General features: G+C 33.1%; 1 protein-coding gene and 1 pseudogene across 2 annotated transcripts in view; one reads left to right on the forward strand and one right to left on the reverse strand.

The window, feature by feature from the left end:
- TLK1 (tousled like kinase 1) overlaps positions 1 to 19,504 on the reverse strand; it is a 126,626-nt gene that overhangs the window by 67,526 nt on the left and 39,596 nt on the right. For both annotated transcript variants that reach the window (XM_039855768.1, XM_039855767.1), the window contains exons 2-3: positions 19,277 to 19,395; positions 4,359 to 4,430 (exon numbers count right to left, since the gene is read on the reverse strand). In XM_039855768.1, coding sequence (XP_039711702.1) covers positions 4,359 to 4,430; positions 19,277 to 19,395 — 191 coding nt within the window. The remainder of the gene's footprint in view (positions 1 to 4,358; positions 4,431 to 19,276; positions 19,396 to 19,504) is intronic.
- Positions 17,909 to 18,029, forward strand: LOC120597328 (uncharacterized; annotated as a pseudogene).

Raw genomic sequence — 19,504 nt, forward strand, 5'->3', positions numbered from 1 at the left:
CTAAGCCTAAGTGACAAATTCTTAGTCACTAGTTATTGTCTTGACTTCTATGACACTTAATTCATTACTGTTCTTTACTTTGTCCTCTTTTTCTTTCTACTATATACCTACCTCCTTTCTCCAGCATGCCTATCTTGCTTGTTAACATTTCCTAGCATTACACAAACAACAGGATGAATTCATCTACAAAAGCAGTTTTTAAACTTTGGGGTCACAGGACTCCTCTACAAACTCTTAAAGACCATTGGGGACTCCAAAGAGGGTTATAACTATCAACACTTACCATTTTAGAATTTAAAACTAAATTACTTTTAAACACCAGAATACACAAGTACACAATCCATAAATTATCATGATAACATCATCACATGCCATGTAGCCTCTGTATATTTTCACTATAAACTAATGAGAAAATGAAAGTTTTAAAAAGCTAAATATGTCTTAGCATTATTATAAAAAAAGGCAAATAATGTCTTAGCACTGTTATAAATTAGTCTGAAAAAATCTCAGGGACACCCCAGGAATCCTCAGACCACCCAATCCTTTCACACCTATGCCAGAAACTCCTAAGTCTTCATCTCTAGCCTGACTACTTTTTTTCCTGAGTTATCACCTAAAGTTAGATACCTTTCAATAATCCTAGGCTTTTCCCTTTCCTTCTTTACCTACATTCAGTCATTAAACTCCACTGATTCTACTTTTAAAATATAGAGGAATTTGAAAGCTTGTTAGAGAAATGCAAACCCCCACCCCGGACCTATAGACATAAGAACGCTTGGTAATTCACTTGCAACATTAAAGGCTGAGAAGCTTGGATCTGAGTGGTGATAGCATCAATAACCAAAGTTAGAGAATCTGAAGGAGAAAGTTGAGTCCAAAAGGCAAATGTGGGAACACTATAATAAGAACCCTTCCCACATGAAGTTTTTCCCCCTAATATTAAACCTTGGAGTTTAGAGTTTTGTAAAGACATAGTATTCCTTAAGTAAATGATCTTCCCAACTTAGGTTTCACTTCCCTCCATTGCCGTCTTCATCTCTATCTTGTCTTTTGTTTCCCCTGCTTTAATGGCTCTCCATCACCTAGATAAGAGTCTAAATTCCTTAATATGAAATATAAGGGCTTTCAAACCCTGACCCCTGCCTGTCTTTCACCCTTCTTGTATATCCTCCCTATACCAGAAGTTTGCAAACAGGTCAAATCACCTAGAGAACGTGGTGTTTTTTCCAAAGCTCTTCGGGTGATCTAAAGTCCAGTTGGGGTTGAGAACTGCTACCCTAGGTCTTGAACAAAGCTATCTGCCATGCTTCTATGCAAAAGCAAAAGCATATCTTAATTGCTCTGCCTGCCTTCTCATACTTTGCCCTTGTCCTTTGGGATGAATTCATAGCCTCTCCTAACAACTATCATCTCTTCTTTGAAGGAAGACCTCTCTTTTCTTCCTTCCCCTTGTCTCCTCTGCAAGCAGATGAAATTAGGAGTTCTTGTTCTTTGATAACATAGTATCTTGTGCTTACATCTATTATAGCATAGCTCACACTGTTTATGAAGTAGTCTGTCCTACTAGATACTGATCTCATGTGAAAGCAGGGATAGTATCCTATTCATCTTTATATTTTCTGTGCTTGAGGACAGAGGTTAGAAGATAATAGATAAGTAATAAATGCTTAATAAAAATACAGTGAAGTTTTGGAGCCTGTTGAATAGACCAAGAGTGATGTAAAATAAGGCAAAATAAGACCAACACCATCCTATCTACTAGGCAATTTTATTAAACAAAAGGAAAAACCATTTTGTTCTATAATTCTACATTTAGAAATAAAAGGCACATTCATATGTAAAGTATTCATATATAAATTGAAATGAAAATTTTCAGTTCAAGTAGATTTAATGAACCTAAGAGTAAATATCAGATGCTTTTCAGTTTTAATAGTAAAAGGATAGGAGAAAACAGGAGGGTTCTGAGTATCTGAAAGAGTATTGGGTAGGAAGATAGAGAGTAGGGGAAGGGAATATTATTAAGCTTATCTTCATAAATACCAAGAGAGACTCAACAGATAAAATCCAACTGATGAAACAAAATAGCAAGATATGTACATTATTTATATTAAAATATGGAAATACCAGGAGGAAAAGATAAAAGAATAGAAAGTGAGGTATAGTAAGGGTGGGTGATAGAGAACTGCTTTTTAAAAAAATAAATCTTTTAGTTCTATTTGTTCACAAAAACAAAAACTTTTATTTTTTAAAAAAGTCATGATCAGTGAATGGATTATCAAAAGAATAAAATGACATAAGACAATGGAATACTAGTTAAACTACTCTTAGGTATACTGAGAAAAAAAGAAGTACTTCTATCTTGCAATTTGTTTACTTCCAACTTGACTTACTGACCTATGAATATCTGTATCTTGATGTGTATGAAATTTCACCCCAAGGGAATTCATTAATTAAAGTACCTAGTATACAAATAAAACCCAGGGATCCCTTTCCAGATACGTAGCTTCTTAAAATGGAGAGACAAAACATAATCTTCTTCGAATCTTAAGGAAAATGTATAATCTGTAATCATTTTCAAAATATCATGTACTTCACTTAACCATTATTTAATAAAGCTTCCAGATATAGAACACAGAACAGCAAGTCAAAAGATTTTTAAGATTTTTCTACTGCTGCCCCAAATATCAAAATTTCTATACAAAAAGTACATCCAATGGTGAATCAACTTGTATTTCACTGTAAGTGCCACTGTGGTCTTAAAAAAATTTTAACTAAAAATATAGCCCAAAGTGATCCTTGGAATTATTTAATTGGAAGTGATATTTTCTTATAGATTGATTCTTTTGAAAGAATTCAAATACTGCATCTATAAAGAACATAGAAATATGTTATAGGTGACCTAACATTTACTATGTTTTGTTATTTTAAAAAATCTATCAAAAACACCAGATTTGGTGAACAGAAAAGGGAAATTTCTAAAATTATTTTTCTTGCTCTTCATAACATAAAAGTCTATGAAAATGGAGGTACGTGAAATTACTAAATAGACCCAAATCTGGAAATATCAAGAAATATCTCGAAGTCTAGAAAATACAAAGTGAAAGCATTCTTGATATAGTTTTTGACAAACTGTACTTTGACTAGATCTAAACCTACAATTTTTAAGGACTCAGTATACTAAGTGTGTTAATTAAAAAAAAAAAACAAAAACTAAACTGTGATAATCTGGTGCTACAGGGGCTACTAACGCTTACCTCAAGGGAACCTACTGCAGATAAAGTCCCGTCACTTGCACAGTCCTTTCAGCTGCCTGCCAGTTGTCTCTGTGGAAGGGAAAGCCTGATGAGTGACAGCCCTATGCCACACTCCTTTGGAGTGTCAGGGTGCCTGCATGGAACTGCACAAAACTGTCTACCCTAGAGATTCCGAAATACTTTCAATAACACAGGGCTTAAAAAGATTCCACTTTTGATATTCTCTTTCCACTTAACTAAATAGCTAAGAGTTTCTGAATGCTAATGACCTATTGGTATTATCAAGGTAATATATCTATACTAACTCAAATAGAAAAAAGACCAAAATGGATCAAGTAGAAATAAGTTAGCACTGACAGAGAAAACACACACACACAATAATAATACACACACACACACACACACACAATAATAACACACACTGACAGAATTCTATAATCTGAGGAGATGATATTAAAGGCTATATCCACAAAAAATAAAGTTGCAGCATCAAATGAAAGCCAGAAGCCAACCATATTCCTGTCTACACATTTTAAAAAGATCCCATCAAGTATAGCATGCTCAATGTGAACTAAGTCATGGATTCAAATGCGTGCTTATCCTATGTATTATCTTAGGGGGGTCGGTAAGTGGATGGAAGAGGGATTTTTCAGATATTTTTAAATATGAAAAGTAAAAACCAACAGCATGAAATTCCACAAGAATTTCAAAAAGAAAAGAAAAAAGAGTAAACAAACCCTTACTGAGGACCCAACTGGGTAGTATAACAAGAAATAGAAAACTGTGAAACAACATATTTCAAAAACCACCTTCATCTCCTAGAATTATGAATGGCTAGTTAACTGTCTTCCATTAAGAACATCTATACCATCAATGTACAAGTTCAGCTATATAACCAAAGAAACTATATTTTCTTTCTAATGCCAAATACAGTCTTCAATCTGAATGCTGTGCTTCCTAAGACAGAATAAAATGCTCCTACAAGAAACTTAAAAAGCATTAACCTTTAGCATAAGGACTGATGTAGAAAAAAACATTTCATTAAAAAAATTTGATTCCAGCTTTTAACTTTAATAGCACCATATTTAAAAAGAAGTTACTTACCTCTGATTCTTTGTCACTTAAAGATCCCAAGCTTCCAAAACTGTGATTAGAACTTTCATTATTTGTTGAGGCCTGTTAGAGATTTTTAAAAAGGTAAAAATTAGGTGTAATTTTAAATAAAACATGTTACAAAGTAAATAATCTCCCAAAATGAAAATAAAGTACAATTCCTTTAAGGAAGGAAGTCAAATGAAGTAAAAATAATACTAACTTAATAACACTATAAATAGTTTTGACAGTTTTATCAAGTCAATAAACTTCTCCTGTGTTTCAGGAACTGACTTGTGTTACCTGATTTTGGAGAATACCAAATTCAGAAGCAAAGGAATTGGGCTATTGTAAAGAGAACAAAATCCCTAAAACTATTACCTAATGTATAAAAACTAATGCTTCCTTGAACTGGAAGTATTATTTGTGCTCCTTAACTCCCTTCAACAATCTTATCAAATTCTATCATATCCCATCTACATCCATTTGCCTCTCTTTATATTAACAAACTGGACAATCTTTGGTTTGCTTTGGCTTAGTTTTTAAAAAAATTTTTTTTGTCATTCTGACCATTTTAATCACTTCTCTCAAGATTTTATTTCTTTTACAACATTTTTGAACTGTGACAAACAGAAATGAGCTATTATTCTACAGAATGACATCTGCTATGTTTCCAATATGTTTCTATGATGCTTATTATTTTATGGACTTTTTGGGACCATCAGTAAATTAGATCAGTGTCTCCCAGGAATGTTTAGACTACGGGATGACAGGCCAAAGATGGCACATGAATGAACTTCATGTGCAGGAAGGCCAGCTGATATCCTTGTTTCCCTTGGATTTCTAAGTAGGTGCTAATCCTACTATTAAAAAGTTGCAGATTGGGGTATTATTACCCTTAGAATAAGTTCCAAGCTTATGACTCGAATCTAATGCATAGCATTCCAACTGATTAAGGTTCAAGTACTATTTAGAGGAAGTTATAATCTAATTAGAGCAAGATGATCAAACTTGAAACAAAGAACCCCATCAACAGCAACTAAGAAGTAATAAGCTGGAAAGATTCAGGGACACCTGAGGCAATGGCAACATTTTTGAGCACCTCTAAGTCCCCATATAAAAATACAGAACCTGAATCCACAGACGACATTTACAACAAAACTGGGTGACAAGGACATCCCCCCAAATAGCAGGTGGGAACAGATCACACCAACAACCACGGAACCTGAATGGTATGTGAGGAAGCAGAAGGAAATGTGTATGACAGACCTGAGAACAAAGACCCCCCAGACAGCAAATGCAAACTGACAAGAAGGTCAATTTGTGTATGGAAGAAGCTATATTTGGAAGGGTTTCTGCTCTTTCCAATAGTGACTAAGTGAAGAGGCCCATGGTAAAGTCTGAAGAAGTTGGAGCGATCTAGCCCCTGTGAACTCTTGAAACTGATCCTTCACTGAGGATGTCGCAATAAGGAGAAACTACTGGGTGTGGAATTAAAACCGAGGATAAAAGAAAGAGAGTATCAAAATCAAAGAGAAAAAGGGAGCAAAGCCTAGAAACTTCAGAAAACAAATGGCACATTTTTGAAGAGTGCCCAAAAACAAGAGCAGAGAGAGCTCTATAAGAAAAGGCATCTTAAACCAACCACCTGTCCCTCAAAAAAGATAAGCAACAGAAATGATGTAGGTCAAGCTCATGAAGATATTATAAGAAAAAAGAGACTAAGATACAGAATATAATAATAAAGGCTAACCAGGAATACATACAGAGTTCACAAAATAGGTGAAAACTGTAACCTATTTTGAAATGTGCTAAAAGACATCAAATGACTCAAGACAACAAAGAACAAAATAAATCAGATTTCAAAAAAATCCAGAAATAAGGTAACAGAACTCAGGAAAACATCAGATATTGAAAAAAAGTTTCAAAAATGAAGATTAAGTCAGAATGAATCCAAGGGGGAAAAAACAATAGATAATGCTTTAAGAGAACTAGAAGATAAAAAGAACATTTTTGAAATCAAAATAAATGAAGAGATCAAAAAGGATTTGAGATAAAGCAACAACTATTGAAACAACAAAGATCCAACATTCAGATAAAGTCTTTAAAGGGCACTACCTTAAGAAAACAAATAGTAGAAATTATAATTCAAGAAATCTTCCTTGATAATTTAAAAACTGATACTACTACCTGAGAGGGCACAACATACACCTATGACTATCAATCCAGAAGACCAACATCAAATTTTTCAAAGGCAACACTTCATGCCAGAAGAAAACAGAGTAACTAACATATTTAAGATGCTTCAAAAAATATGAATAAAGTGTTTTACATTCAGTATAACTGATTTTTAATATTAGAAGGCATAAACTGTTATCAAAATGCCAGAAATCAGTTAATACTGCTCTCACAAGCCCTTCCAAAAGAATCAAGAGAACAAACTTCAGACAACTAAAATAAATAGACAGTCAACCTAAGAAATGACAGCAAGAAATATTACTTAGTTGTTGAGAAAGGTTAAACAAGAAATACAAGAAGTATTAAATTTAATGGCTAAATGCACACAAAGTTGTCAACAGTACAATATTTTAAAAATTGGGGAATGAAATTTTATGGAAGACACAGCAAAATTTTTTAACTGTTTTCAGTGATCACTTTGGTCACTGTGATAGCACAAATATTATTTTGAGACTGCTGTGTTTATGAGATACAGAAAGTAGTAAATAATTGTGATATTCTAATTCTATCATCTGCTTTATGCCCTTGAGAACCAAATTCTTGGTATAAAAGATACAGATACAAATAAAAACCTTGTAGTGTTGATTTAAATTGGTACTATCAATATAAATTTGTAAGATATTTTTACCTTTTAAAACAGACAATTAAAAAATTCAGATTCTGCCATGAGTAACAACAGAGTATCATCTCTTATCAGACCAACCTTCCCACAGTTAATGATAAATTCTGGAAAAGAATATAAAAACCACACAAATGCACTTGAGCAACCAAAAGTAGGTAGAATTGGATAGAAGACAGCATTTAGAAGGGAATAACAAAACTGGGTGGGTTTCCTGTTTATACAGCTTTTGCCCGAGGGAAAGTACCCTAGTCTGAGCTGCACAGAGCAGATCAAACCTGGATCAAAACATGCAGTCTTCTAGGCTTGAAAAACCAGAGTTTGGAGCTACCACAGCAGCTGGAAAGTAAGAAGGCATATGCAGGAAAATAAAATACCACAAAGAGAGAGTTACAAATTCTGCATATTACCTTTACCCATGTCTCTTGGCTGGCTGGTCACTGATCTATGCAAGAGTGGAAAAGACAATAAGCAGTCTAGATAAGGCTAAAACAACTGAAAGATGTTAGCTGTTGTCCCATGGGAAGCATAGTTTAGATTTTGGTCCAGCCAAGTTAATTCTTTGCTAATAATACAAGTAACAACCAAAAAAATCAACACCCTCCAAAAGATTCAGGACAATTTTACACCAAATCCCAGAATCACTATAATGAGTCATTCACAGTGTGCAGGATATAAACAAAATTTCTAAACTTAGGAAGAAAACAAGAAAATGTGACCCATACTTAAAAGACAATTAAGAGAGACCAACTACAAGATAACTCAGATATTAGAAATGACAGACAAAAATCTTAAAGCAGCTACTATAAGCATGCTTAAGATGATAAAGGAAAATGTATATACTTGTAATAAATGAACAAATAGGAAATTTCAGCAGGAAATTAAAAATATAAAGAGCCAAGTGAAAATTCCAAAACTGAAAAATTCACTTTCTAAAGTAAAAAAAAATCACTGGATGGGCTTAACAAATCAGAATAGAGAAAGCATTGATAATCAGAAGAAATTATTCAAAATAAATAGAAAAAAATGATTGAAAAATAGTTGCTGGACACCATTAAGCAGTCTAACATACATGTATTTGGAGTCACAGGAGAGGAAAAGGAACAGAAAAAATATCTGAAGAATTAAGAGCCAGAAAATCCCAAAATCTGGTGGAAGACATAAATTTACAAATTAAAGGAACACACTATTTCGCCAAACAGAATGAGAACAGAGAAAGCCATATCTAGGTAACATTAACTGTTGAAAACAAAAGATAAAAAGAAAAATATCTTACCATAATGAGATATCCATCTCATACCTGTCAGAACTGCTGTTACCAAAAAGGTAAGAAATAACAAGTGTTGACAAGGACACAGAGAAAAGAAAATCCTTATTCACTGTTGGTGAGACTATAACTTGGTAGAGGAGTTTGGAGTTTCCTCAAACAATTAAAAACAGAACTACCATATGACCCAGCAATTCTACTTCTGGGGATTTACCAAAAAAAAAGAAAGAAACACTAACTCGAAAAAATAGATACATCCCCGTATTCACGGCAGCATTATTTACAATAACCAAGACATGAGAGCAATCTGTGTCCATGAATGCATAAAGAAAATGTGACATACACACACACACAAATGGCATATTAGTCAGCCATTAAAAAGAAAATCTTGAGATGTGTGACAACATTGATGGATCTTGAGAACATTATGCTCGGTGAAATACATCAGAGAAAGATAAATACTGCATGATCTCATTTATAGGTGGAATAAAAAAACAAAAGCAAAATTGAGCTCATTGACTGATAGTAAACAAACTGGTGGTTGTTAGAATTGAGAAGTAGGGGTGGGCGAAATGAGTAAAAGGAGTCAAAAGATACAAACTTCTAGTTATAAAATAAGTAAGCCATGTAAAGTGCAGACTGTGGTGACTATATAATACTGTATTGTATATCTGAAAGCTGCTAAGAGAGTAAATCTTTAAAGTTCTCATCATGAGAAAAAAAACTGTAACTGTATAGTGACAGATGTTAATTAGACTTGTTAGTGATCATTCTGTGATATATATAAATATGTAATCATGTTGTACACCTGAAACTAATATGTTAATTATACCTCAATAAAAAATTAATTTAAAAAAAGAGAGAAAATCTTGAAAGCAGCCAGAGAAAAGCAACATATTACATATATGAGAACAACAAAAAGAATATGACTGACTGCTGGCTTGTCATCATAAATACCGGAGGCCAGATTTAATCTCTGGAAAGGGGGATCCAGGAGAACTGTGGTCTGAGGCATGTAAGGCACAGTGAAGAAATAAACAGCATTAAGAGACCCTAAGCCCCCTTCCTGTGCTCAATTCTAGACAGTGAGCAACCAAATTTACATTCTGCAGGTAGAAGACTGTAGAATTTCTAAGAAAACAGATCATCATCTCAAGAGATAAGACTTACAGATTCCAAGAATAAAAAGTCTCTCAGAAAAATGACCTAGCCAAGTCATTCTAGTGCAAAATCCATCAGTCAATAATAAACCCTGCCTGTTCACTCAAAGTTTCTAAGAATTGTTTCAGTGCCTAATGCATAGATATGACAAAGCCCAATATGACCACATATCTGAAGAAATAAAAAATAGAAAACTGTATGAAAGAGAAAACGCAGAGAGCAGAAAAAAACTTCACACAAAAATAAAACTATTATTAATATCTTAATGGCAAACTAATAAAAATGAAACATTTAGAAAATAATACCAGAAAAAGCTTCTGGAAATTAAAAATATGATAGCTGAAATGCGGGGGGGACGGGGGGGAAGGATAGATTCAAAGCTGAAGTTGAAGGAATTTCTGAGGGAGAGAGACCCAAAAAATTCAAAGAACAAAGAAATCCAAGAGGTCCTGGCCCAAATGAAAAGTTCCAGAAAAAAGAACAAGAAAGTCAAGGAGCTGAAATTATCAAAGAAATATTTCAAGAAACTTCTAGCATGAGTTTCTGGACTGGTTCGAGGAAGGCCCACACCAAGGCACATTGTAATAAAAAATAAATAAATGTAAATGCCAGGGATTAAAGAGAAGATTCTAAAAGCTTCCAGAGAAGAATTAACAGGTTACTTACAAAGGATCAGGAAACAGAATGGCATTGGAGTCCTTAGCAGTAACACTGGAAACCAGAAGGCAATGGAACAATGCCTTCAAAATTCTGATAAAATTATTTCCAGCCTAGAATTCTACACCCAGACAAAGTAACACCCAAGGGAGGGGAGTGGGAGGAGACCTATGCAAGGTCTCAAAATCTGACTAACCATGTACCTTTTCTCTGGAAGTACCAGAGAATCTGTTCCACCAAAACAAAGGAATAAACCAAGAAAAAGGAAGATATGGCAAATAGAGCTCAAAACATAAGACAGGTATAAAAGGAAGGCCCAAGATGATCAAGAAAAGAGATCCCAGGATGACAGGCATCTAGGAGAAAGAAAGAGTAACTAGCCTGGTTAAGAACAGAGCAATGAAAGTTTCAGGGGGATGTCTAAGGAAAAAAAAAAAAGAAAAAAGAAGAATTTGTATTTAAAAACAATGAGAGATTCACACAACTCTGCTGGAGAGTTTATAGATGCTTACATTAAATACTAAAAAACTAAAAATATCAGCTATTAACTCTAGGGGAAACAGAAAGTTGTACAAAATAAGAATCTCATAGCTGTGAAAGAAATTTACATGGTCATAATATAAACGATGAAATAATGATCTAACCAAAAACTGACATATATCTAAATTAGGATGGGGTCAAGGAAGTGTATTTCTATAGAAGTAGAGGGCTGGATCATTTAAAAGAGATAATTCATCATCTACTATAATAGGAAGTCAATAAATATCTAACACTGAAAAAGACAAAGACCTATATAATAATCTTATTTAGAAATACAGACAAATAAAACATGTATAATATAACAAAAAACTATAAGGTGAGAAGGACTGCCTCTCTGAAAAATGAATGCAGTGTTGGAAGAATGGGACATGGTTCTACTAATTTTCATTATAGTCCTGATAGAACAATTTGACTTTTGAAACTCTGACAATGGACTGTGGGTCTTATTCTTTTTTGATCTGTAGGAATTCTTTACATATTATGGGCATGGCTCCTCTCTGACTTACTGTTTCACTAATATATTGGTGTCATTTTAACAGTTACATTTATCAAATGTTTTCCTTGATGATTAATGCCTTTTGTGACCCATTTATGAAATTGCTGTCATACTTAGTAAAGCTTTATTGTTTTACCTTTCATATTAAGATCTATAGGTCATCTAGAATTGATTTTTGTATGATAGTAACAGTTAAGGGTCGAGTTATTTTTTTCCCCATATGGATATCCAATTGATCCAGCATTATCTATTATAAAAGACCACCCTTTCTCCAATGCACTGTATTGTCACCTTTGTTATATATCAAGTCATTATACATGGATGGGTCTGTTACTGGACTCTGTTCTGTTCCATTGGTCTATTTTTCTTTGCTGTGTTAGTATCACAATGAGTTAACTGCACTCTCTAAGAGAACTAAAAACATATGTCTACAGAAAAACTTGTACCAGGGTATTTACAGCAGCATTATCAACATCAAAAAAAATGGAAGTAACCCAAAAGTCCACCAACTGATAGGTGGATAAACAAAATATGATATGTCAATACAATGGAATATATGGTCATAAAAAGGAACAAAGTACTAATACATACTACAACATTCATGAATGGTGAAAACATTTTGCTATGTGAAAAATGCCAGACATAAAATGCCACATATTGTATAGATTCCATTTATAAGAAATGTTCAGAATAAGTAAGTCCAAAGTAGACAAAAAATTCCATTATTTGTATAAGTCCATTTCAAAAGAGGCAAATCCATAGAGACATATAGTAGCCTCATGGTTGCCATGGACTGGAGTGTGGAGTAGGACACCAGGAATATGGAGAGTTGCTGCTAATGTTTATAGGGTTTCTTTTTGGGATAATAAAAATATCCTGAAATTAGTGGTAACAGCTGCACAAGTTTGTGATATACTAAAAAACAATGAAATGTACATTATAAATAGCTCTATTTTAGGGTATGTAAATTACATCAGTATAAAAAGATCATGAAAGTTTCAAATTATTAAGAAGAAAGGATCATAGAGTGGGGAAAGCTTGACAAAATCTAGTACATAATCATTTATACACTCAGATATACAGTATACGTACATGCAAGCACATACTGACAGACACTGGAACCCTTTAAAACAGATTTTTTGCACTCATGGGATATTTTTAAAAAATATAAAAGCACCACAAGCATATGGGAAAATTTTCATTACAGAAATATAAATTTCTCCCTCCCACACCAGCCCCACTATCAGAGGCAACCACTTTTTTAAAAAATTGTTTTTAACTGAATTTTTGAATAGGCAATGCAAACAGCCTACCTTCTTTAGTTTTTTATGATCTTTCTAGAGGCTATGTCTACACTAGCAAATTAAATATACATCCTTTGGTTTCTCCCTCCTTAATCAAAAGATAACATTATATAGATTGTTCTGCATTGCTTTTTCTTTTAATATACTAGGAGAAATTTGTGAATCTACACATAGATTCTCCATTCCATTTTTCCTTTGCTATTTCCTTTCTCTCAAATGGGTGTAGAGTATGCCTCTGCATGTACCATATTTCTAACTCCTTTATTGATCCTACCATGAAAGATGAATAATTTAGTTTACTGCCATCACAGCTTCCCCCTCCTTCCTGATATACATATTTATATTTTTATTTTTAATTCTTCAATTAGTTACCTTAACTTTAAATGATATATTTATGTATATTTTTATTCTTTAACTTTAAACGATGTGACTCATTATGTAAAATAAGAAAACAAATCTTCATATTTAGCTCCTTCTCCCAACATGACAGCTATACGATAACTTTACAGCAATTTACATTTACCTTTATGTTTTATCTGCAATCCTACTACAGAGCCACAAACTCACATGACAAGGTTCTGGGGTTGGTTAGAGTAGAAAATGGTAGAAACACTTTGGAAAAGTATCAGTTTCTAATCAAGTTAAAACACACGCCTACCCTATTCCACTCCTGTCTTCCCAAGAGAAATGAAAACATAAATCCACAAAAAGTGTATAAGAATATTTATAACAACCTTATCTTAACAGGCAAAAATTGAAAACATCTAAATATCACTCTACGAATAATTGATAAATTGTGGTATATCCATACAAGAACAACAACAAAGAATGAACAACTGAACAGCAACAAAATGAATCTCAAAACTATTATTAAGTGAAAGAAGCCCAATACAACAGTATGCTGCATGATTCCACTTACGTGGAATTCAAATACAGGCAAAACTAATCTGTAGTATGGGTTTGAGGAGGGGTTTGGCCAAGTGGGAACTGACTGGCAAGGGGCAAAAAAAAACTTTTCAGAGATGGAACGGCCCTATATTTTGTCTTGTGTGGTATTTACACCACATAAACAACTGCCACATCTAAGAGGAGGGATTATACAGTTTACAGTCGCTTTATTTGTAATTCTCAGAATATTAGAAACAACCCAATTGTTCCTCATCTAAGAGAAATGGTAGTGACCAACAAATCTCTCCATTTTAAAGGCATATTTTCTTTTGTAATTAATAACTAATTTATAAAGTAAAAATTTGAGATCTTGTTCTCTAAAACATTTTACTAAATGATTTTAGCATCCATTGATGACCCTTGCCTTAAACAATAATTATACTGGAGAATATTAAATGTTTATTTTTTTTATTCTACATTCCTTCTACATCAGCTGACTGACACTTTTCCAAAAGACTACCACATAACAAACATTACCAGCTTGGTTCCTAAGTACCAAAAGGAAATATGGTTATATGTGGACTCTTAACGAATAAAATAAACGAACAAACGAAACAGAAACACTCATAAATACAGAGAACAAATTGATGGTTGCCAGATGGGAGGGGGGCTGGGAAACTGGATGAAAAGGTGAAGGGATTAAGAAATGTCATGGGGATGTAAAGTATATCATAGTAATAAAATTGATAATATTGTAATAACTATGTATAGTGCCAGGAGGGTGCTAGACTAATGGGGGGATCATTCTGTAAATTATATAAATATCTAACCACTATGCTGTACACCTGAAACTCATATAAAGTAATATTGAATGTTGACTGTAATTGAAAAAAAAGTATGGCATATTTATACAATGAAATACTATTTAGCAATAAAAAGTAACTATTGATAACATACAACATGGATAAATCTCAAATGAATGCACTATGCTAAATTAAAACGAGTCACACTCAAAAGGCTGCATATTACAATACTTATTCCATTTACATGACATTCTTGCAAAGGCAAAACTAGAAGAACAGAAAACAGATCAGTGGTTACCGGGACAACAAGAGGCACTGACTACAAAAGGGCATGGGGAATACTTTGGAAACTATTTTATATCTTAATTATATATTAATTTATAAAATTGTATACATTTGTGAAAACTTATAGAAGAATTATGCAATTTCACTATATGTAAATTATACCTTAATAAAAACCATGCAGGGGGAATCTCAGAACTAACATTTAAAATCCATATATTTTACTGTATGTTAGTTATGTCTCTATTATATAAATAAATAAATTCATTCAACTCAACAGCTGGAAGAAGAGCCACAGAGCAAACCCCAAGTAACAAGTAAATTATGAAGACAAAAATCAATGGGAAAAAAAAACAGTGATAGATTAAAACCAAACTTTCTTTGAAACAGTGATTAGTTGGAGCTCTGCCAAGAATGTACAGAAAAAGAGAATACGAAAGAGTGAACAGAAAGGAAATAACAAAGGAAGTTTTTACAAGTATTATAACTATACATTAATAAGTTTGAAAAGTATAAATGAAATGGATTAATAAACTAAACAATATTAAATATAAATGATAGTAAAAGACCTCCCCTCTCAACAAACCCCAGGCCAAAACAGTTTTACAGGTAGATGCCTAACCATCTTCCCACAAACATTTCCTATCATATACAGGATGCTGAAAATAGTAAAAATAGTGAAAGGGGAAGCAGTTCATTTTATGAGGCTAGTGTGACACTGATTTATAAAACAGATAAGGTAGGGTGATGAAAATGTTCCGTATCTTGAGAGGGATGTGGATTACTATAATTGTACATATTTGTCAAAACTCACTAAACTATTACTCTTCAGGTTTGTACATCTATTTCTTCTATAAATATATATGTAAAAATCCAAAATAAAATAGTTAACCATACATTAAATCCAGTAAGCATTTTTAAAAAACAATGTCATAACCAAGTAGGGTTTACATGAGAAATGCAAATAAATTACACAAACAAACAAACAAACTATGAATATAACTCTAATAATCTAATGGAGAAAAGGTGTGATTCTTTTAACCATGAACAAAAAGAGACTTTCATATAGTCCAACATTTATGATTTTTAAACAAACGAACAATTAAACACTTAACTAACCATTTATAGAAAAGCTCTTCTTTAATTTAGTCATGGTTATATACACAAAACCTATAAGCAAACATTACACTTAATAGAGAAACTTTAGATGAGTCTTCCTGAACAAGTCAGTCTTAAATGTCATGACCAATATAGGAAAAATAAGATCAGTAAGATCCCATAATGTATATTACATTTGCAAAAGGACCTAGTAGACATATGGTAATTAATTGTTAAGACAGAATGCATTTTATTCTATTAAGATAAATTTTATTTTTATTCTCTGGTTGATCTCTGAGAAAGAAAAGTCCTGAAACATCAGTCTTCACAAATAGTTGGAACTACATGAAAAAGAATCACTATAACTAAAATTGGGTCCCATGGACCTGGATGGTATTTTAAAGAGTTAAATACTGCTGTTTAATGTTATACTGGCACAAGAACACAGACCACTGGAACATAAATTTCAGAGAAAGATCCATATACATACATGGCAACTTAATATATGATAAAGGTGGTGGCATCGCAAATCAATGGAAAAACACGAATGATTTTAAGAAGCATTATTGAGAAAACTGGTTCACTAGATGGAGAAAAATCAAACGGGATCCCTATCAATACCATATAAAAGGTGAGGTCTAGATGGCCTAAAAAGCAAATATGACAGTAAAATGATAAATTTAAAGAAGAAACTGTAGAATACTTTTGTGTGCCAGTTTTGAGGAAGCAGTATTTAACTCTTAGAATACCATCCAGGTCCATAGGACTCAATTTTAGTTTTTGAGATTCTTTTTCATGTCGTTCCAACTATTTGTGAAGACTGATGTTTCAGGACTTTTCTTTCTCAGAGATCAACCAAAGAATAAAAATAAAATTTATCTTAATAGAATAAAATGCATTCTGTCTTACAATTATCATATGCCTACTGGATCCTTTCGCAAATCTAATATACATTATGGGATCTTACTGATCTTATTTTTCCTATATTATATTGTTATTACATCACCTTATTTTTCCTATATTATATTGTTATTACATCATCATTACTCATCATTGTTCACCAAATATTCCCAACTATGCTGAAACGAACAAAATAAAATAAAAATAAAAATGGAATGATGGCATGACAGGCAGAATATGGCCCACAATGATGCCCAAGTCCTAATCCCCAGAACCTGTGAATATAACCTTTTGTGGCAAAAGGGGCTTTGCAGATGAGATGGAAGGTAAGTACTTTGAATTAAGGAAATTATACGAGAATATCAGTCCTGGGATGGACTAATTACATAAGTACTTTAAAGAACCTTTCTAGGCTGTAGTTATAGGGAGAGATTAACTTCCAACAAAGAGTAAGAAAGATGAAACAATGATGGCTTTGAAGATGGAGGAAGGAGACCACTAGTCAAAGAATGTAGGCAGCTTCTAGAAGCTGGAAAAGGCAAGGAAAATGATCTCTCAGAGCCTCCAGAAATGTATTAGGCCTACAGCAGATGCCCTGATCTTAACCCAATGAGACCAGTGTAAGATTTCTGATCCTACAGAACTATAACAGATGTGTTGTTTTAAGCAACTTTGTGGTAATTTATTATGGTAGAAATAGAAAAACAATACAGATTTAATGATCTAAAAAGATGACGCAATAATGACATAAATTAGTTAGTTATCTTCCTGCCTAGTCCAAATACTGTATCATCTTTCAAGGATTTATAAAAGACTAGAGATACCAGCTTTATAGTATGATTTTAAGCTTTCACTGATTCTAGCTGAGAATTAAGAAATATCTATTTTTTACTCAAAATGGTCAAGAGAGGAAAATGATAGAGGAAGGCATTTTACATATATTAGACGAATCAGGAAGTAAACACAAGGAGATACAGCACCTCTAGACTAGTGGTGGTGACACTGACTACATATATCAAATCTCAGAGTCGTCCTATAACATTACCATAGATAAACTTTCTCAAATTCAAGAATCAATGAATTAGACAATGACTTTAAAAGGAAAAAAAGGAAACATAGTATTTTCATCATTCATTCATTCAACTGAAGGATTTCACCATATAACGTTCTGTATTAAGAACCTGGACCATCTCGTTAAGCTCAAAGGGTTCATGAAGACATTCTTCATCTTTTATGATGTTTGTGCATCAAGATTTACTTGATATGAAGAGTATTTTTTTGTATGTTTAAATTCTTATTAAAATTTCTAGTCTACGGCCATGCTAACCTGAACAAGCCCGATCCTGTCTGATCTTGGAAGCTAAGCAGGGTCGGGCCTGGTTAGTATACCTGGATGGGAGACTACCTGGGAAGACCAGGTGCTGTAGACGTTAAAAAAAAAAGGGGGGGACTGTAAGCTGACAAGGTCCTTGCAATCTGTGAGGTCAACTAAGGGTTGTCTCGCCTAAAAAAATAAATAAATAAAAATTTCTAATAAAGCTGTTTTTTGTTACACCTTTATTCCTACTGCTGTTAGTAGTAAAATAAGTTAAAATTCGCAAAAAGGTCTATTTAACCCAGACGGTTAATGGTGATAATTATTATTTTCCTTAGTATTCCAAGAGTTAGTAAAACCTGAGGCAGACTATAAAAAAAAAGGTATGATTACAACAAAATTAAAGAATTCTTTATAATGATCCCCTACAATACTGGATACCATGAACAAAGTTAATAGACATGACAAAATGGGAGATGTTATTTGCACTGTATACAACCAACATGGAGTTAATACACAGATTATACAAGGAATATGGGAGAATCAGTTTGAAAAATAAAGTGACCTGATAGAAGTATAGGCAAAAAACTGAATTAATTTATCAGAGACTTCTAAAAAGCTAACATGCATATGAAGAAATGCGTAAAAATAATTGGTGATACAAGTAAAACAATGAGATATTTCATACCTAAAAAACTATCAAGAATGACGCATCTGGATGATGCCAAGTGTTTCTGGGATTTGAGGATACAGAAATGCTCATGTACTCTGCTGAAAGTACAGATTAGTTTTGTATAACTGTTTTGAATAGCAATCCAGCACTATTTATTCAACTGAAGTCTATATATACCCTATGACCTAGCAATTCTGCTCTTGGGAAAACATCCTAAATACTTGCTCACAAAGGTCCATAAGAGAACAAGTACAAGAAAGTCACTGCAGTGTGAGGTAGTAGGGAGTTGAAAACAACCTGATGTCTATCTGAAAAGCGTAACAGATACACTACTAAGTTTTATGCAGCAGTTAGAAGCAGTGGATTAATGTACAGATAGGAACATGAGTGATAGGGGCAAGAAAGAAAGAGGTCAGGAAAGGTAAAAATTATGTAATGAGAGAAAGGCAGTACAATCTACCACATTCCTTTTTACTCCTGAAACCTAACTGCTGTTTTATATCACAACACCCCTGAAATATGTTAGGCCATATTAGACATGAGGTTTATAAACACTGAATTTTTTCCTATACATTATAAAATTTATAGTAGTATTTTGCTATTAAGCACATATGTAGGGACCCCTTACAAAACATATTTTAGATTATTTAATACAAGGAAAGAATGTCAAATTTCATAATTATACTCACTTTAGCTCCAACACTGCAACTGCCAGTGCTCCCAGTGCTCCCACTTGCAACTCCTGTAAATCTAGCTTCCAATAATTCTTGCCTTCTTGGATCCAAACTATGAAGCTCATCCATTGCACCTATTAAGAAAAAAAATACAGACATGCACACATATATATACACATATATATACCTTTATATAAAACACAAAATGTATATGTTTAGTTGAGATATCAATATAAACTTAAT

Source organism: Pteropus medius, unplaced genomic scaffold, assembly GCF_902729225.1.
Source record: "Pteropus medius unplaced genomic scaffold, Ma_sr-lr_union100, whole genome shotgun sequence".
NCBI classification, from domain to species: Eukaryota; Metazoa; Chordata; class Mammalia; order Chiroptera; family Pteropodidae; genus Pteropus; species Pteropus medius.